Source organism: Vulpes lagopus, chromosome X (assembly GCF_018345385.1).
Source record: "Vulpes lagopus strain Blue_001 chromosome X, ASM1834538v1, whole genome shotgun sequence".
NCBI lineage: Eukaryota > Metazoa > Chordata > Mammalia > Carnivora > Canidae > Vulpes > Vulpes lagopus.
The window spans coordinates 26,399,169-26,421,039 of NC_054848.1; the positions used below are offsets into that span (position 1 = coordinate 26,399,169).

General features: G+C 39.5%; 1 protein-coding gene across 10 annotated transcripts in view; it reads right to left on the bottom strand.

Moving 5' to 3' along the window:
• Positions 1-21,871, bottom strand: part of DMD (dystrophin) — a 2,057,113-nt gene that overhangs the window by 40,851 nt on the left and 1,994,391 nt on the right. For 9 of the 10 annotated variants that reach the window (XM_041741334.1, XM_041741335.1, XM_041741332.1 and 6 more), the window contains 3 exons: positions 20,246-20,311; positions 19,066-19,131; positions 16,204-16,362 (listed from right to left, as the gene is read on the bottom strand). In XM_041741334.1, coding sequence (XP_041597268.1) covers positions 16,204-16,362; positions 19,066-19,131; positions 20,246-20,311 — 291 coding nt within the window. The remainder of the gene's footprint in view (positions 1-16,203; positions 16,363-19,065; positions 19,132-20,245; positions 20,312-21,871) is intronic. The other variant, XM_041741331.1, reaches the window with a different exon arrangement.

Consider the following 21,871-nt stretch of genomic DNA (forward strand, 5'->3'; position numbering starts at 1 on the left):
AGCAATCTACAAAATTGAAAGCAATCTCTATCAAAATACCAATAGTATTCCTCACAGAACTAGAACCCATAATCCCAAAATCTGTATGGAACCACATAAGACCCCGACATAGCCAAAGCAATCTTAGAAAAGAAGAACAAAGCTGAGGGCATTACAATCCCAAATTTCAAATTATATTACAAACTTGTACTAATCAAGACACATATATCAGTGGAATAGACCAGAGAACCTAGAAATAAATACATACTTAAATGGTCAATAGTCTTTGACAAAGGAGGCAAGAATGTATATAATGGGAGAAATACAGATTCTTCAATTAATGGTTCTGGGAAAACTGGACAGCTATATGCCAATGAATGAAATTGGACCACTTTCTCACTTCATAAAAATAAACTCAAGATGGATTAAAGACCTAAATGTGAGACCTAAAACCATAAAAATTCTAAAAGAAAATAGGCAATAATCTTTTGGACACTGGCCTTAGCAATATTTTTTTGGATGTCTCCTCGGGAAAGAGAAACTAAAGCAAAAATAAACTGTCAGGAGTATGTCAAAGTAAAAAGCTTCTACACAGCAAAGGAAATCATCAACAAAACAAATAGGCAACCTACTAAGTGAAAAAACTTATTTGTGAATGATATATCAGATAAGGGGTTAATATACAAAATATATAAACAACTCCTCCAACTCAATACCAGAAAAGATCCACTTAAAACATGGACAAAGAACCTGAATGCACTTTTTCCCAAAGAAGACATACAGATGGCCAATGTACACATGAAAAAAATGTTTAACATCACTAATCATCAGGGAAATGCAAATCATAGCCACAGCAAGCTAGCAGTTAACACTTGTCAGAATGGCTAGTATCAGAAAACCAAAAAACAAGTGTTGGCAATGAGATGGAGAAAAGGGAACCATGGAACACTGTTGCTGGGAAAGTAAGTTGGTACAGCCATTGTAAAAAAGAGTATAGAGTTTCCTCAAAAAATTAAAAATAAGCACTACTATATGATTCAGAAATTCTCCTTCTGGATATTCATCTGAAGAAAACACTAACTCAAAAAGATGAATGCACTCCCATGTTCTTTGCAGCATTATTTACAATAGCAAAAACCTAAGTTTCCACTGATAGAAAAATGGATAGGGAAGATGTGGTATATACACAACTGAATATTAACCATAAAAAAAGAAATCTTGCCATTAGTGACACCATGGATGAACCTAGAGAGTATTATGCTAAATGAAATAAGTCAGAGAAAGGCAAATAAGCATATGATTTCACTTACATGTGGAATCTAAAAACCAAAAGGAACAAACAAATTGCGTAGACTCAAATACAGAGAACTGGTGGTTGCCAGAGGGAAGGAAAAGTAGGGAGACAAGGTGAATGAGTTGAAGGGGAATAAGAAGTACAAACTTTCAGTCATAAAATAGTCATGCAGATGAAAAGTACAGTATAGGGTACAGGAATACTGTCAATAAAAGCACCTACATTTATTGTGGGGAGCAACTGCATGCTGTACAGAATTGTTGAATTACTATGTTGTACACCCGAAAACTAATATAACATATATGTCAATTATACCTCAATTAAAAATTATAACTAAGATGTTAGAAATAAAAAATTTTAACTGTTAATGAGTAAATTGTTGGCTCATTTCTTCTTTCCTTTAGAACTTCATGGATACTACTCTAGGAGTATTGAATGTTACTCTAGAACAAAAAGTTACACTAAAAAGAAAATATTTCCTAAGCATGGGCACCCGGCTGGCTCATTGGAAGAGCCTGAAATTCTTGATCTCTGGGTTGTCAGTTTGAGCCCCATGCTGGGGGTAGAGATTACTTATAAACAAACAAACTTTAAGAAAATTTCCTAAGCAACTGATAGATATAAGAGAAAAATCAAATTGGCCTTACGTCTACCTGCTGAAACATGAAAGCACCTGGCCCCTCTAGCAATCATAACTACCCACATGCTGATTATGATAAAGAACATGACAAGAAGTTTTGTGTAATTTCTATGAATTCATAGAGGCCAAGTGTTTTCAATGTCAGTTATCTATTCTTTAAACGCACTTCCATGCCGAGTATAATTACATAATCATATCATGGTATTATTGAAATAAAGAGCTAAAGAGCACTTGCCAGTCATCAAAGTCTTCTTAGTAGTATTAGACACTGACCTGTATATCAAAGCATGAACACACAGAGTCTCTTTCATAAGGGTAAGAAAACTATAAAGGTCTGCACCTAAAAAGATTAGGCCCAGAGAAATCCAGCTTTACCCTCATACTATATAAAAAGCAGCTAAATTAAATCACATCCACCAATCTGGATTCAGGCAAATTTAGTATATCATATAGAACTATTATAGATACTATAAATCTAACAAATTAGCAGTTTCTAAAAAAAGGGGAGGGGGAAGATAAATTTTGCAAGCATGAATTATTTTAAAAACAGGAAACTGCACAGAGCTTTTTCAATTATAATAAAATGATTAAAAGCTACACTGTAAAATTTTATCAAGTACCAACTCAGAAATACTCCTAAACTAGATGGAGAGTGTGCCTTTGCATGATCAGTGTTAATTAAGGAGAAGCTCACAGGGTGGGAAGTATGCATATTTTGGGTCTGCCTTAAGCAAAACAGTAAAAATGGCAGGAACCCCCCTCTGCTCCCTGCCCCCCACCCTCAGGTTCTTATTTCTAATATTTCTCTCTTTTTTTTTAATTTTTTTAATTTTTTTTTAAATTTTTATTTATTTATGATAGTCACAGAGAGAGAGAGAGAGAGAGAGAGAGAGGCAGAGACACAGGCAGAGGGAGAAGCAGGCTCCATGCACTGGGAGCCCGATGTGGGATTCGATCCCGGGTCTCCAGGATTGCGCCCTGGGCCAAAGGCAGGTGCCAAACCGCTGCGCCACCCAGGGATCCCATAATATTTCTCTCTTAACACTATCACCCTTTCATGTATTCAGAGCTCTCAATTCCAATGCCTTTCCTACTGAAATTTACTCAGCATAAAGGTGTTATAGAAGTCTATTAAACCTTACTGGGATTTTATAATAATGTACCATTTCTTCCAGTGACTTCTGCATTTTAAAAGAGACGTTGAAGCACGTAAAGAAAAGTAAGATTTTTTTTTTGAACGCACTGCCTTTTTGGTGCCTTTTACCACCAATGGCTGGGGAGGAAACTAAAACATGGTTTGAGAGCATGGTTTTGGAGTCAGGAAGACCTTGATTCACAACTAGGCTTTGCCATGTGCTGAAGCCAGGCCACTGACTTAAGCACTCATTTCATCAGGAGGATTAATGAGCCAGTATATGGTCTACATTCCATATATGCAACTTTCTTAGAACCATGGCCAGTGCATTCTAAGTGTTCATCATTATTACTTCTTTCTTTCTACATTCTGTACTTTTTAGATTTGGAACTCGGGTGGGATAAAAGCTTTCTACCAAAGAAAAAGTACTTAAGTTATCTGAAATGATAGCAATCAACCTACTGAACTTGGCCGAAAATACACACATAGAGTGCTTCAAAATGGATTCTTCAGTATTTATCCTCTCTTTATATATACATCAGTTCTAACTCCCCCTGTCATTACTGTAGTAACTCCAGAATTTGGGAATTTTGTCTTTTCCCATGTGTGCTCTAGTCAAATGTGTCATAGCTGAACACCTAGGCAAAATGAAAGTACTGAGCTAAGATCATTAGGATGAGATCTCCTTAAAACTACCAAATTATGGCCATTGATTATTGTGGTAATAAAATATTCAGACGAAGTCTACAGAGTTAATGTATCTAGATGTACTCTATTTTTGGGATATGCCCTTGACACATCAGTGGAGACCTTACTTGAATTCTAATAGACAGAACATGACAATATCAATTGGCTTTAGTTTTTTTATCTTCAATGACAGATATTTTTCACAAATTCCTGATCAGGGACGAACACCCTATTGTCTGTAGAATAAATGTATTAATCAAAAGTTCAATGAAAGAAGAAAAGAATTCATTAAAAAATCCTGACTGTACAGCTGGAAATAAGGCAGACATACAAAAGCCAAAACTAAAATGACAGTGGCTACTCTTCACCATTCAAAAAGCACAGTAGGATTGGAGAGGCTTTAGAAGTGAGGAATCTAGTCCCCAGGAAGAGTACCACTGGGAGAAGTATGTTTCAATTTTCAGACAAATACAGTAAAATATCAAACTTTCATTGTCTGTGGTCAGCAAAAAGCTGTAACAGTCGCTAGGAGAATCATAATTTTAAGCTTTGTGTGTCCCAGCTTGAGTCCCTCATGAGTAGTTAGACTCAGTCTTAAATTCTCCCAGTAAATTCATCTTGATGGCCTATTTTTCACTTGTTGGCACACACTGCTGTACACTCTTGCCATATCTGATCCTCTGGCCTCCTCTGTTACAATGACAGAAACCACAGAATCATTTCTTTAAAATACATCCCAGCACTTGAACATGAATGTTCAGGGGAGCCTTATCCATAATAGGTACTAAGTGGCAACAATCCAATGCCCATCACCTGCTGACTACTGAGAAAATTGTGGCATATTCATGTGATGGAATATCATTCAGTAATAAAGAATGAATACCTGCTACAACATATATGTCTCTTTAAATATGCTACATGAAAGAAACCATTTACACAAGACCACATATGGTATGATTCCATTCATATGACACATATCCACAGAAATAGAAAACAGATCAGTGGCCAGCTAGGGCTGGAGCAAAGTTCTTTTGGGAAAAATGGACAGTGACTAAAAATGGGTAAGGGGTTTCTTTTTGGGGTGAGGAAATTGTTCTAAAATTGACTGTGATGATGGTTGCACAATTCTATACTAATAAGCAGTGAGTTATACAGTTAAATGGGTGAGTTGTATCTCAGTAAACCTCATAATCAAAATTAAGTTCTAGATTCAAAATCCTCCTTCTCATAGCACACAAGATATTTCCCTAGTAAAGACTAATTTTCTTATGCTCTCTCATATGGTGGAGGATTTGAGTTTAACCCATGTATATATAAAAGGAAAAGGGTATATACATGCCTGGAGAATTATCTATGCAGATATTTCTCATTACTTTTGAATGATGAATTTTAATAAGCCCAGAAAATGCTCAAGTCTGGGTCAACCTACACAACATAGATGTTTTTACTCTAGTGGAAAATGATCGAACAACCTCAGTAAGTATGAGAAAGAATCTGGGGAAAGAAGAACCTAAGAAATGAGAAAAGCAAGAAAGCCAGCTAAAAATCAACGAAAAATATCCATCTGGGCACAGGAAAATTACAGAGGGTATTCATCCATTCATTTAATCAACATTTATTTGTACACTCAGAACTACCAAGATTTATGAGACATTGTCCTTCACTCTTCTAGAGTTCACCTTCTGGTGTGTAGGGATACTACCTTGTGCCACCATGATGATGGGCCTTACCCTAATGCCAGAGGACTGGGAATTATGTTCATTGCTAAAGCAAAAAACACAAATTATTTCTATCTTTGAAATAATCACTTTAATTTAATAGGAAATTATAGGAAAAGGATCATAGGAATTTATTTATGACCTATAGTTAGTAGTCAGAGTGGTACCATAAGTAACCCAGAATTGCAAGATACAAAAAAAGGGTCAACTTTAGTTTTTAAGATAGTTTTAAAAAAACGGGGGAAATGAAAAAGGGTATGTTGAGTCATCTGCAGAAGCCATCCACTTACCTAAGTAATACACACCAGGAAACTATTTCTACCTTGGGAATACCCATTACAGTCAACTACACCATGAAGTCTTTCATCGTCTTTTCATGTATATTTTCTTCCTAGGAGGTCCCTAACCTCTCCTGAGGCCTCCACCTCCCTTAAGCCCACCATCTACACACCTCCAAACCCATTATTCCTCGGTCCAGACTTCTCTTTTAAACTTCAGACCTATCTTTTTGATAGTCTCCTGTATGTCTCCATTAGCCATGGGGTCCATGAAGTGTAACTTGCTAAGCCACAAATGTTGATATATTGATCATTCACGCTCTACCATTTCAGTGCCAGAAAAGGAATCTGCTTCCTCAAGTAGCATTCCACAGGACCACAGAATAGCTACACATCTTTTAAATTTATACCTTAATCTATTGTTGAGATGAATGCTACACCTGCATTCCTGTTATAAGATAAAGAGGAAGAAATATCTTTCTATGAATTGATCATACACATTTATATATATCACAATCCAGGAGAGGTCTCAAGTAACAACTGGCCTTTGCATCTAACTGATTAAAAAAAAAAGGTTCCACAGTAATGGTGATAGAAGTAGAAGTGGCTATCTTTGGTGGACATCTTTCAAGATTCAATCAGTTAAGAACTCCATATATCAGGTTAATTTTGTCAAGTTATTGGTGGAAGTTCTTATGTGTGGTGTGATTAGAAAGCCAGGGTTACTCACTGGGATGTTCCATAAATAGAGCAGAAAGAATTTTCTATGGCCATGAGAGATGACTTAATACCTATCTTTGGATCTTCCAGACTAAATCATTTTAGTTTCTGCATTTATAGGGCTTCACTGCTAGAGCAAATCAAAAATAACTACTGTGAGAAAAATCCAGGCTTCATCTGCAGAGACACCTGTTAGAGCTACTTCCTCTAATGTCCCCCAGAGGACAGTAGCTGGGCTTCTCACCTACCACAGGAGAGAGCCAACTGTGCTGTCTCCTTGCCTGGTTTTCAAAATTTAGTACAGATCTGCATTTCCTACCCAAAACATAGTGTGTTCCATAGAACATTACAGTTGGGCTAAGGTCAAGTCTGTGTAAGCAACATTGGGTTAAACAAAGCTAATCCTGTTTTTTTACTTCTAGACTCCTCAATGCAAAGGTTAATTAATCATGACTTTCCAAAACAAGTGTTTGTAGACCTTGTCTGTCCTTGGAACTACTTTTTAAAGAGCTTCTTAGAGGTATTCTGCAGGACACATTTTAGGCAACAGAGAACTTCCATGGAGAAATACCATCAGCTCTTTGGCCTTTAATGTTAAGCTTTTCACAATTATCAAAGGGACTAGAAGCCACCACATACAACTTCCTTCTGTCTCTGTTATAAAAGGACACTAGCCAATGATCACATCAAGCGTTAACACTCTTTAAGAGTCCAGGACCGCCCGAGTTTGAATCCAAGCCCTATTCCTTGCTAGCTGTGTGACATGTCCTTCATACTTGGTGCCACAAAATCTTTATTTGGAAGACAACTTCTCCTTCATAGGGTCACTGTAAGGATTAGATAAGATCTTCTACATACTCAGAAGAGTTCCCATCCACAGCAAGGACATGGTGCTTAAACGACAGTCATTTTTTATTTTTGTTACTATTTAGAGCCAGGAAAACCGTGTTTCCTTAGGGTGCATGCTTCTTTCATCCAACATTAAGAGATCAACAAATTATGTTTCCTCATATCCCAACTGGGGGCAGGGAAGCTGGGACCAAATCTGAATCTTATTTATATCAACTATGCTAATCCCTACTATGTTCACTGCTTTACGATTTAAACCGTGGGAATCTTCTTTCTACACTTTTTTTCAAATCCTTTTTTGGAAAGTGAGTACATAATATCAGTATAGCAAATTGCCCCTTGAGTCTCTTGGGACAAATAGAACTCCATGGCCCCCAGATGCAGTTCCTTTTCCCTATGCACTGACCTTTGCCAATCAGTAGCTTTTCCTGTATGTATGACATTGTCTGGTTTGCTTTTGAATGATCACTTCCCCATTCCCTAGTTAAAAATTTTCCTATCATCCAATTTTTCCTTATTCCATCTTCCCCTGGCCTCATTCATTCAGTGACCTTCACATGTCCCCATCCCTTCTTTACTTGCTTGCAACACCCTTAGCTCAGAACCTGGCCATCTTTCAGCGAACTGTTTCCACAATTTTTCTACCAATCTCTATGGCTTTAGCTCCCTCTGCCTCTTCTCAAAAAATCTTCGGTGTTCAACTGCTTACAGGATAAAATCCAAACTACTTAATAGGACATAGACAGTCCTTTGCACCGTGGTCTCCACCTATGGTTCCACGACTCTACCATTCTCCCCATTCCATGCTATGGCGGCAAATTACTCTCTGCCCCATCAGTCTGGAAGGTTCAGCCTCTCCCCTGGAAAAGTCAGCCTGGAAAAGTCCTCTGCAGTCTAGCTTCAACTCCCTTGGTGAAAGCCTCTCCAGTCCCACCTGACAGAATTAATCCTTTGCCTCTGTGCCCCCCAGAGTGTTTGTCACGATGGGTTATGACTATTTATAATTAATTGTTTGCATTTTAATGCCTTTTCTTCAATGCTGAGCTCCATGAAGGTGAGAACCAAGGCTTATTCATCTCTGTAGCACTGGCACTTTGAAAAACACATTAAGCGTTCACCGTCTCTGCTGAACTGCATTGGAATGATCTCCTTGGGCCTGGAAAGTAACTAAAGAAAGTGAGGAGCACAGTTCTCCTACAGCCCAGCGGGATGGTAACACAAGTCAAAAGGAGGCTAAGGGTCTTCAGCGAAGGACCTAACAAGGGACCCTGGATTAGAAGAGCTTCACCTTTACGCAGGCTCTTCAAAGAGAGGGCAGCAGCTCCCAGAAATCCTGAATATTCTGATCAGCAGAAGGTCTCTTCTTTTCTAATAGTCCTTCGAAACTATCCAATTTCCTGTGCCAACAATCTAAGCTCACTAGACAGCAGTGTGATTTTTAAAAAAATATTTTATTTATTCGTGAGAGACAGAGAGAGAGAGAGAGAGAGAGAGAGAGAGGCAGAGACACAGGCAGAGGGAGAAGCAGGCTCCCTGTGGGGAGCCCGATGGTGGGACTCGATCCCAGGACCCAGGATCACACCCTGGGCTGAAGGCAGACGCTCAATCACTGAGCCACCCAGGCGCCCCAGCAGTGTGATTTTTATTCTGATTTTCAAGATACCTGTTTGTGAGATGGAGGACCTGGAATGGGGGGACAATTCCAGTCTCTAAAAAACATATACTCCCCATTTAAACAGAGGAAGTATTTATACTCAAACGCCGTGCCATTCCCCAAAAAGGTTTAAGGCAACGTTAATACATGTAGTATAACGAGACCGCTAAAAAGAGAATTAGATTCAAGGGAGCAGTAAATTGTCCTTCTGGGTTATCCATCCCCTTCCAGCAACTGGATGGGATGAATCGGTCCCCTCAGGCTTCGATTTGATTAACTCCAGATAAACTGAAGGAAATTTAGTTACTGGACTGGTTAGTCTGAGACTGAGCCTCTGAATCAAGGGGACTCCAGCCCATGAGCCCATTACCTGCCTGAGGAGAGCCAAGTGGGCTGACTCCTGCCCATCTTATTAAATTCAGTGCCCTAAAGCTGTCTGCCCTAAAGCTTCTCTTGCTAAAGCATCTCTCCTAGGATGGCTTCCCTTGCCAAAAAAAGACCTTGGGTGTCCGATTTATGAAGGAAAACTAGTTCCCTTTATCTCATAAAGCTCTTCAGCCCTTTGTTTTGGGGGCACATGTTGCCAAGTGACAGGAAGGCCTAGTTTCATGAAATTCCTCACATCCTACTCCTCTTTTCCCCCAGTCCAGCTTAAAAGAAATGTGCAGACCAACTAGGAGAATCACTGTCCCCACTAATCACCAGTGAGGTCTGTGGGACATGTAACATGCCGTGATGCTCCCGGCCCCCATGCCATATCCTCTGTTCTGCATCTCCCACACTGTCTTCAGAGGCGGCCCTTCTCCCATCCAGAGCCATACCTCCTCTTGTGCCCATAACCGCTCTCCCTCCTGCCTCCTTTGGGCCAATGCTCCCATCATCCCCAAGTTCTCCTCCTCTCTCCTTCTGGAATATTCCTCCAGCATGTAAGCTATTAGGGACCTTTGAGTAAGAAGATAGGGTGAACCCCACATGGTACTGTATGAAATAATCCCAGGACGCCTGGGTGGCTCAGCGGTTGAGTGTCTGCCTTTGGCTCAGGTTGTGATCCTGGGGTCCTTGGATCGAGTCTCGCATTGGGCTCCCTGCAGGGAGCCTGCTTCTCCCTCTGCCTATGTCTCTGCCTCTCTCTCCGTATCTTTCATGAATAAATAAATAAAACCTTAAAAAAATCCCAAGAAGCACAAATTTATTTGCAAAGATTTACACGTGTAGAGATTATTTATGAAAGGATACCTAAGAACCCAATATGGGTGGTAGCCCTTGGAGCTGAAAACACTACAGTTAGGGAAGAAGGCTGGAGAAGGACTCCATTTTCTCCATCTGCCTTTTGGAACCATTTGGATTCCATGTAATGTGCATGATGACCTATTTTTAGAAAGGTAGTTAAACAGACATTGTAATGTTCAAATCTTCCAGACTTCTACCAAGCCCCATGTTCTGCTACACACTGCCTGGGTAGGTAAGTTCAGTCTTTTAGTTTCAACTGCTCCTTGGGAGCTGGTGGCTCCTAGGTCTAGTATCTTTGGAAGCTTCACAGTTCTACTCTGGCTGTCAGACATTTACCCGTGGGTGTGTCACCAGGCCTTAGACTCAACTTCTCCAACCCCTCATTCACCGGCTTCCAGCTACTCCACCCTTGAGGAAGGATGTCTATAAATACTGTAAATACTATAAACTTATATTTGTTTTAAAAATATAGATAAAGAAGGGACCTGCTTCTCTTCCCGAATTGCCAGTCCAAGATGCAAACAACCATCATCTTGCCACACATCCCCTCCAGAACTGGGACTCATTCCTTCCCTCCCTCCTCAGATCCATGGAACCCCCACGTCAAGCAGCTCTGCCCCTGCCCAGAAATACCACTCAAATTTAGCCTGTCCTCCCCATTTCTGTTACCTTCCTTTAGGCCCCAGTGATCTCTTTCATGGGTTTCCATGCCACTTCCCAATTTCAATTCCTTCTTCCAGTATAGTTCTTTTCAGGGTCACCCTCCACACAGCTGCCTGAGCCATGGAGGTAAGTGTAGATCTAACAGTACCAACCAGGCTTCTGCCTGAGTGGCTCCCCATCCTAGGTGAGGTGGCACCACACCCTTCCCGGCAAAAGCCTAAGGAAGGATTATGGAATCAAGACCTCGGAGACAATGCAGAAAATGGCCAGCCCTGGGCCCAAGGTCATTCCATCATTCACATGGTAAAGCAACAGGATCATGATTCCCAGCTAGCTCAACTCTGTTGCCTAAGTGACCAATCTAGAATTTCTGTGACGATAACATTTATAATCTGGCATAATCACTGGAGGAAAGAAAAGGAGCAAGGAAAACTCAAATTTAGACTGCACAGTGTCCGGTCGCCCAACAAGACATATGAAAGATACCGAGTAGGTACTAGGAATTCCCACAGTTCCCTGCTGCCATATAACATCTACTGACAACCTGAATTCACTTCAGCCCTCACAGTAAATCAGGTTCGTATTTACCCTCCTTTTAGACCCGAGAATAATCTAATCAATTTGCTATGCAGGCAACAGGATGACAATGAGTTTTGGTCTCCCATAAAGGTTGCCTTTTCATTGAGAGGGTCACATCTAAAATTTCAGGGCAAGTCTTACTTCATTTAGACAGTGCAGAGAAAAATACGTTGGAATCTGACACTACTGCGTTTAGTCAGGAGATCGAAGGCTTTTGAGTCTGTGCAGGAAAAAAGCCAACTGTGAGCTTGCAATGCTAAAGACACACAATGGATCAAATTCTCAATATCCAACTGGTCTCAATCAGATGACAGTGAATCTGAATTATCTGCAGAATGAGGATGAGACAGTATGCAGAAGTGAAACATTAAAGATGGTGTAAGTCACTAGTCACCCAAATTTATGAGATGCTAGTGAGAAAATTCAGAGTCAGATTTAGCTTTTGCTCAGAGCTTTCAATTTTTATTTGTGGTAGTCACCAACAATCAAGAGAATGCCACTGGGCGAGACATACATGGCCTAGGATTCAGAAAATGAATGTTTAACATTCTAAATTTATGACAAAGCAATGCCTGGTGCTAATCAAGGAAGTTTGGAGAAGGGAAGTATTTTGAAAAGCAAGCAGAAGAACAGCTTTTAAAAGGCGTTGCTCTATAAAATTAGGTTTTAAAGATAATTTTAGTCAAAAGTACATGCGTGAATGCTACACTTAAAATAAATTCAGCTTCATTTCATTCATTCATTCATTCATTCATTCATTCAACAAATACTTATTGAATGCTATGTCCAACAGCTGGGAGAAATGGAATCCTAAAGACCAAGGTAACACACCCGGGAGACACTTCTACATTAGCCATTCTCTTTCTCTCCAAGGGGATCGTGGGGGAGCAGTCATGAAGATGAACAGAAATCAAGAACATATCTCTTCAGGAAGGGGGGTCTCCAAGCCTATTTTTTTAAAATTTTTATTTATTTATGATAGTTACACACACACACACACACACACACACACACAGAGGAGAGAGAGAGAGAGAGAGAGAGGCAGAGACACAGGCAGAGGGAGAAGCAGGCTCCATGCACCGGGAGCCCGATGTGGGATTCGATCCCGGGTCTCCAGGATCGTGCCCCGGGCCAAAGACAGGCGCCAAACCGCTGCACCACCCAGGGATCCCCAAGCCTATTTTTTTTAAAGATTATTTGTTTGTTTATTCATGAGAGACACACAGAGAGAGGCAGAGACATAGAGGGAGAAGTAGGTTCCTCACAGGGAGCCCAATGTAGGACTCAATCCCTGGACCTGGGATCATGCTCTGAGCCGAAGGTAGACATTTAACTGCTGAGCCACCCAGGTGTCCCTCCAAGCCTCTTTCCTTGCTCTGTCATTTGGAGGTAAGTCCTAACTACAGAATAAAGGAATACAAAATACATGTAGATATGGTAAGTATATGTCCGAAGGACATGGGACAATCTCAATTTTGAATATCCATTCCCCAGAGACCCTGAGTAGTTCAGTAGGTTGAACATCTGACTCTTGATTTCGACTCAGGTCATGATCTCAGGGCCATGGGTGTGGGGGCTCAGTGCTCAGTGGGGACTCTGCTTGTCTCTCTCCCTCTCCCTCTGCCCCTTCTCCAGCTTGTGCTACGTGTGTGTGCACGCGTGCACACGTGCGCTCGCTCTCTAATATCTATTCTCATTTTTTCTAAAAGTATGCTTGTATTTGTCTAATTACATAGCCCAGTTTGACTCAGGAAATGCAGTCAGCTTGGCAGGCCCTGAGGGAGGACATCTACTGAGCCCCTGGATTCTCTCAGAGGAAGGACAGGAAATGGTGAATGAAAGCCCCTTAAGCATCACTCAATTCAGGGATCATGAAGGCAAAACTATGGCTCTGGGCATAAGCTTTGGGCAGAACTATAAGAAGACAAGAGAGAACAGAGCAAAGGAAACCAGACAGTGTACTTTCGGGAGGGGGGCTCTCTGGAGACATTTCTTTGGAATAGGGTAGGAAGGGAAAATGAGATATAGTGAAGAGAAGAAGAAAGAAGGCTCATCCTGACCTTTACTTGAAGGTCAAGAGGACTTCCAGAAAGACTTGCATCAACATCAGATTCTTCATTTTGGAGCCGTAAGGAGCCCTGGTGTAAATTTCTTTTTTTTTCTTTCTTCTACAGAATAAACCATCCCATTCTTGGGGAATGGTCTTGGATATCCTTCAGGAGAAAGTGGTTATCACTGTACCACAAGTAACTGAGTTAGTTTATTCATGCATAGTCCTTAATAATATTACCGCAGGGCTCCTGGCTCAGAGGAACATGCAACTCTTGATCTTGGGGTCATGGGTTTGAGCCCCATGGTGGGTGTAGAGATTACTTAAATTTTAAAAAAAGCTTAAAAAACGTAATACTGCTTCAAGTCAAGGTACATTCTAGGGACTATGTCACAATTCTATGTAAGTTTTGTTTACATACAATGACTCTTTTTTATGCTTTGGTGCAAGAGTTAGCTATTTCAAGTCAGAAAATCTGGACTTGAAGTTGGTTCTGCCATTGGCTCATTGAGAAATCTGGGTCAAGCCATTTGAACCTCTATGAACCAGCATTTCTCCATCCATCTTCTTTACAGAGCTTTAAGGGAGATTAAATGACTCAAAATACATTAAAGTGCTCTGGAAATGATGAAATGATAGATAAATGATGGTTATCAGTACTCTTTATCAACACCCTTTGGACTGGTCTTCGTGGTACGGAAGGAAAGTGTGCTAACAACAAACAAAACTCTTACCAATGACACAGAGAGATACAGTGCACAACGGGCAACAATCCTATAGTACAAAAACGTTTTTACTCCTGGATAACATCAAATTCTACTTATAATGCCAATGCCAACATTCTCTTCTTATTTGACTTTGACCCCTAAGATAACTATAGGTTTAATATAGATGGATACTAAGGAGGAACCTCAATAAAATGGAAAGAAATGTTTTATCTACCATTCAGTGCCAGTTTTACAAGTAAAGCCAAAAATAGTATTACCATTAAAACCAAAAAAATGTTCAGTATTACCTCCTAGATGGTACTCATGTGACATCCTTGCTGTATTCTTAAAGTTAGGATTTTACCAAACATTTCCCGATTACCCCCTAAGTATTCACACTGTGCTAGGAACTCTAGGGGACGATTATGAGGATTAAGACACAGTCCTTGCCCCAAAGGCATTCACTGTCTTGTTAGAGGGAGGCTTTGGGATAACTGATAAAAAGGCAAACTGTCAGGGAGTTCTCTGAGAAAGGTTCACAGTATTCAGAGAATATAGGCAAAAGATTGATTACTTCCAAATGCAGGGATCTGCCAGAGCTCTATGGAGAAGGTTATTTTGAAGAAGGTCACAGAGGATGGGTAGGACTCTTTCATCAGATATGGGAGGGATGGGTGTTAGCAGGTAGTCTGAGACGCAAGCTTGAGCTTGACCCAGAAAGTGGATGAGAGCAGGATGTATTCAGAAACAGTTGCTACAGCAGCGTGGCTGGAACACAGGTACAGAGGAAGATAATGTCATAAAAGAAAATCAAGAGAAAATTCTGAACAGTTTTAGGATTCCTGGGTTTGCCAGAAAAATCCAGTTTCTGAAAAGCTGGATTTTTTTTTTCTAGATGCAGAAACACAATGAAGGAAGAATGACATGAAGGGTCTTGGTTCTGGAAAGATATACAATTCAAGTCGGTATGGAGGACATACTGGAAGGGTGAGAAAAGTAGTAAAGAGAAGCCAACCGGATAAGAAGCATGGCCACAGGTTTTAAGAGCTAGACGGGGGGCAGTGGCAGCAGAAAGCAGTGGATGAATGGTATTTTGCTTTTTCATCTTGAGGGGACATACTCCCCCAGGGCACCACTTCTCCGACATACCGCACTGTCTAGATTCACAGCTCTTGACGCCTTGGGCTAAAACCAAAGAGATGAAAGTAGTCAAGTCCCACAAATGTGAGCAACTGCTCCTTTTAAAGACTTGCCTGGTGGCATTTGTCTAAAGAAGGCCCCGTGAGTTAGAAGTGATCATAGGTAAAAGCCTCTCTTAACCAAGAGACAGACCTGTGATAAAATAAATGTAACACAAAAGTCAATGGCCAATGATTTCTACTATCCTGATGCCACATAATACCCCAGAAATTTTACACCTAAGTCCTCTCTGTAGTCTTTATGTATCTTCTTCACCATTTTAACTGCTGTTGTTTCTATTTTTCTGTGAACATCTTTTTCAGATGATGACTGACCACTGGCATTGTCTCACTAATCTGCTATGATGGTGAACATAAATGACTTCCGTGTTTGAGGGTGGAAATAAGATGAATGAATTTGTTCCCAGGTCGGACCAAGCCAACGAACCTCCTTTCTTAAATGCTTTGAGGTAGTAATATGGCCAAATACATGTACAAATCATATAACTGTAAAATTAATAGGACTTGCTTTGTTCTTAAACTCACTTCTCAAATATAAAATCAAAGCCCCTGAAACACATGCAACAAATCAATCACCACCATTAGCATTAATTCCTCTCACCCCTAAATTAGGACTTCTTAATTATACTATCGCATTTGTTTTCTTCTTTCAGGTAACAAAAAAGGAGAGAGAGAGAGAGACTCTGTAAATGGAGCTAAACAGATTATTGTAGAAAACAATTAGACACAGAATGACTCTAAGTGAAGATTCCTGGCGCTTTTCTATGTGTGCACGTGTATGCACTCTGCATACCAATGACAAAGCTAGAAAGAAAACTCACCTGTTTTCTTCCTCAAGATCTGCTAGGATTCTCTCTAGCTCCCCTCTTTCCTCACTCTCTAAGGAAATCAAGATCTGGGCAGGACTACGAGGCTGGCTCAGGGGGGAGTCCTGGTTCAAACTTTGGCAGTAATGCTGGATTAACAAATGTTCATCATCTCTGGAAAATAAAATCAAAGGTTTTGGTTTTTTCTCCCCTTATTTTGCGTTGGGGGTTAGGGACTCGGGTGTGTATTTAAAAATAGAAACATTTGCTCTTAACAATTAATTAGACCCCTTTTCCTATTTCTAAAGACATTTTGATACTCTTGAGGTTGTGATCTGTGATTGTAGAGGTGACAATTCCAAGTGTTTCTTTGCTCAAATTTCCAAATGAATTTGATTGGCCTATTTACATGGGTAAATGAGAATTTACAGAAGTTTACAGAATTAGAGAAATACTGGGACTCGATGTTGACCGTTCAACCAATAGTTAACAGATATTAAAAGACATAACACTGGCTATATAATGCTTTTGCTACCAAGCCTGTCAAGATAATCTGTTCACTAACCCACACTCTTAGTGATAATGACCAGGAAAAAAACCCCACAACTGTAACCTTTACAATAATGAATATTTTCTTCAGGGGAGGACAATATGGCCACAAAGTGCTGTGTTGCTAAGCCGGTTTGAACTTACAAAAGCCATAGAGGCAAGATGGTAACAATAATGAAACTAGAAATGAATGACGGTTTCATTCAATTATTGTTCACATAGAAAAACAAAAACTGGAAGGAAAAGCACTGGGATGACTAATTAAAAGAAGACTGAACAACTCATTCTTTAGAACAGCTTTTAAGGACTAATCTTCAGGAGCAAAGAAGCAAAAGGCTTACATTTGGGGAGGCAGCTGCAATGTTTCCTTAAAACTAGAAACTCTCTAATACACAGGAGAAATTATTTTCTAAATGTATTGCTCCTAGTTCCTTAGAAGCCTGTATACTTCTAAGTTATAAGAACTTTGTTCTGTTCTTAATGAGAGTCTAAGGCTCTTTGTTTCTTGTTAGATATGAGTAGGATGATGTTAATATTCCTTTCACTAAGTCTTCTGAGTTGAAAACAATTCAGGTATTTAGGAAAAAAAAAATCCTCCTGACTTAAATGATCAAGCCAGGTAATTGGCTAAGGAGTGAAAAGTTGACTAAAAATAATTATTGGGTGTTAAAAACTAACATTTAAGTGAAGTCTACCAATCCCCCAAATCACGTCCCCAGACTTGCCTCCAAAACGTGATGGTTTTACCCTCTAACATGGAGTCAAAATGGATTTTATGTCCTCAGAATGAGCTAAAGCTAAATTTTACTTAAAAATTGTAAAAAGAAATTTTACTACCTTATTATCCCTCTTCCCAAATTCTGAAATTTTATTACAAGAACTTCCCATATTTAATTACACCAGAGCTATAATTAAATTTCTCTGTTCTCTCCGGCAGTCAATGGATGGCAGCTGTTACTCTACAGGTACAGCTTGAAATAATATGAATGTGCTAGAGCTTCCAATACCAAAATTGGTGACCCAAAGAAGCAAATCATTCAAGATGTTTACATTTGGTTGATTCTTTGGCCACAGTTTTCTGTCAAAGTATTTCACATAAATCCTACCAATACTTATCCCCATGACTGAGAAAGAGAATACACCGCAGCTACTTTTGTTTGAGGAAAAGGTTGTTTTCATTTTAAGTAACTCAGTCATATCCAAATGACTGGGTGTCGACCTGATTCAACACTCACCTCTGAAGGTGATCACCTATCTACTCAATGACTTGTTCTCATGTCTTCAATAACCAGTTATGTATAAATGCCACTCAGATACTATTTCCCTCAGCCTAATGCACACAAAGGCTTTTGCCTCATCTGAGTGTGACTCTGGGCTGCCATTCCAATGGCATGATAAATTTACCACTCATTCTTCTCTTTGCCTAGATTCTCCATGACAAACTGGTGAGACATCTGTAACTTATCCAAGGAAAGACACAGCTGTGCTTTGACTAGATTTTTTTTTCTAAGTTACCTATTCGGTTAGTAGATCCTGACTCTTTTCCTTCGTATTAGCTTCTTTTTTTTTTTTTTTCTTCGTATTAGCTTCTTAATCGGCTCCCTCCACCTCAGGCCCTTGGTTCCTGGTGCTGTCCCTCTGTGCTCCTCATTGTGAACACCTCCCCAACTAAGTAACGAAGCCACTGTTTCCCTACCATAGCTGTGTGCTCTGCTATATCTAGCATTGCATTCTCTGTTTCCTTCTACTTGACAGGCCTGGCTTATCATCCCACTCAGAAAACTTTGTACTCCCTCTTCTGAAACCCTTCAGAAAACTGCCTCACCTTATTTTGCTAGTGAAGATGCTAAGTCACAAAAATCTACTACTTTAAATCTCTGAAGGAACATGCCCAACTAACCTACCAGATGGGAACTACCAATGCAACTATACCAAGATTATATGTCTGTTCCCCGAGTGGAGAAAATACTACTTAGCCATCACTTTTAAAAAAACTCATGTCCAATCCCTTTAAATATCTGGTAGGTTTGGTCAAAGATTAAGCATTTAATATAATTTCAATATTTGTGCCTGTACAACTTGTGATAATCTGGTATTAAATAAGGCACACTGTTTTTGCTACTCTGGAATACCAATAATATCACATTTTGGATGAGCTCATTCAGTGTCAGGTGGTTAAGAGTCAAAGAAAAAAAAGTACATGAATGGCTCCTTGAAAGATTAAGTGAGTCTAATGCTAATTCCTATCCTCTGCACTATCCTACCTCTAAAGCCCTCAAAGCAATTTCATCGTCAGGAACATTTTGTAAAAAGAGACAGGATACTTACATGCTCTCATTAGGAGAGATGCTATCATTTAGATAAGATCCATTGCTGTTTTCCATTTCTGCTAGCCTGATAAAAAACGTAAAAGCTCATTAAAACTTATGTGATTTCTTAGAATCTATTCAAGACCTAATCGAACATTCCTGAAAACTAAAGGATAAATCATGTCAAGAAGAGAAAGGAATCCTTCAAATTAAAGAATGTGTGTGTTGCCCTAACCACTTGAGGCAGTGAGTGGTGGACCACAGCTAGTTAGCAGCTTTACATTTATGTTATAAATTATAAGGGAGGTTGTATTTAGTTGATTTTTTTTTCTTCTTCTTCACAGATTGATCTTCCTTTCACTGAGAATAGGCCTTTGTTTTTTACAAGAAAAACTTCCCTAACAACAGATACACTCTGTACCTTCGCTATCCCCTTCTTTTTTAAGACAATTAAACCTTTCCTCTGATGACAGACTTATATAGCTAGTTAATGCTTCTCCCGGTTGATAACCAACTTTTAGCAGTTAGAATATAGATAAAGGATGGACTCATAGTAAGCTCTCTGAACAGTCTGCCACCAATTTTTACCTTCAGAAACCTCCTTCCCCTCAGACAGTAATAAAATCTTTTTACCACTAAAAAACAAAAAAGTTAACCAAACTCTTACAGACTTATTTAACAAGCATAAGATAGTTTACACATAGCAATTTGGTTTTTGGGTATAAAAATTCTCTGAAACACAAAGAAGGTGGGCCAAAAAGTTGTAAGGATTAGGAAAATTAACGCTTCTCTTCTTTACAGCATATGATGCGAAATAAGTGCACAAATGGAAAGCCAATGCTTTCATATGCTCTATAGAATACAGTACCATTTCTTCACACACGGATGTCTGGTCTAGCAGTTTTCTAAGAAGGTGAGATGGTTTCTAAGCCAATTCTTTAAACGTGCTCAGTATGCAAAACATCGCAAAGCTATCAGAGATGTTTAGAGGCCGGGGTTAGGGGAGATTGTTCTGGACTAATGCTCTTACTGGTGTCCAAAAACAACATGCAGTAGAATGGCATGCACGTTAGAGGGCAAGTGGATTAGTAGAAATCAGACAAGATTGGGGGTAAAAAAGATTTCAAATGATTATAGGTTAGCTTTCCTTGGTTAGTTATTTCAATCAATATTTGCCTGGCATTCAACTAGTCTCATACCTGCTAGCATAATGCTCAATGCGTGAATGAGTATCATCGTGTGAAAGCTGAGGGGACGAGGCAGGCCTATAAGGCAGAAAATGTGATTAGTCACAGATACCATCCATTAATGGAGAAAAAAACCCCACCACACAGTCATGTTATATACATGGCCTAACATGCTTTTATTCTAACTCTGGATAATATACACATCTGGCTGGTCCTGTATCTTAGGTATCATCAAGTATTTTAAATCAAAGTTGATTTTTTTTTCCAAAAAAATTCCTCTTTTTTTTCTCCAAAAGCCATTGAAAGAGATCAAAATATTCTCTGGAAAATTTCAATTACAGGAAAGGTTGGGGGAGACCATCTCTTTGGGACGTTTGTCCTCCTACCTTGTCATTTCTCACATCCTATAGTTCTGAGACTGTGTTGGCACTAGGTGGTTAAAAATTTGGAATAGTTTACACCCATGCTATTTATTAGCTGCTTCCTTAGTGAATGGAAACTGTACATTTGCCCAGTACATCCACAGTCAACAATTTTAGTTCCAAGGAGGCCAGCGGAGGCCAGACCAGGCCCTGTTAAGATTCTACACAGCAAGATGTCTTGGTCTGTGTAGTTTTTGTAAGGAAGCAATATAACCACCGATTTAGTAGCAGGGCTATATTACTACTTCATAAAATAAAATTGAATGACCCCAAACGATACTGTGATGTTTTAAAAAGGAACGACTAAATTCAATAAAACGTCACAGTATCTGAAACATTTCTTATCAGGGATACTGTGTGCTAACATACAGAGAAGAAAACAAGAAGGGAAGGAAACATATATTGAAGGTTAATATGAATAGTCTATATGCTTTTGGAGTGTAAAACCCTACTTTTTTTTTTAAGCTCCAGAGACTAAGAAATGTGGTAAAGGTTAATATTTCCCCCACTCTTTCATATCTGATCTATTAATTATCCCTGAAGTTTTTATGAATCCATCTGTTCTGAAAACCAGTTTGGACTTGGGTTTTCTTGTTGTAATTGGAATAGGACAAAAGTTCTCTTCCATTTCTGGCCTGACACAGCAAGCCCTTAGGTAAAGGCACGGATCCAAGTCAACAGTAACCTATTCAGTGAGCAGTGGTTTAGACCAACGTCCAAACAGCATTAATGGACTTGGTCAAGACTAATAAGAATACATTTGGGTTTTTTTTCTTATATGGAAAAAAAAAACCCACCCATGTAGTCAACTAGGCTTACATAGGAAATGTGCTAGAAATCCCTATTTCTTAAAGAAGACAATCATAAGATGATTACAACACAGTATAGCAAACAACTAGGGAACTGAGGTCTTCACTGAGAGATGTCTTATTTATGCAACCAGTGTTGTCTAGGTCAAGGGTCACCATAATCCAATTTGTAATGAACTACAAGGACCTTTAAGCTGTCATGAGGAAATGAGGATGGCCACCCAATTTACTAGGCAGGTCCAAAGATTTCCATATGAATTTTTGCTCTAGCTTTGTAGAGCTTAGTTCATTTCTTAGAACCCTGGAATGGCACATTATTAGAAAAATGCTAAGGTCCATCTTAAAATATTCACTGCAGGTCGAGATAATTTAGTACTTAGATTATTTGGTTTATAAGCCCCATCTTC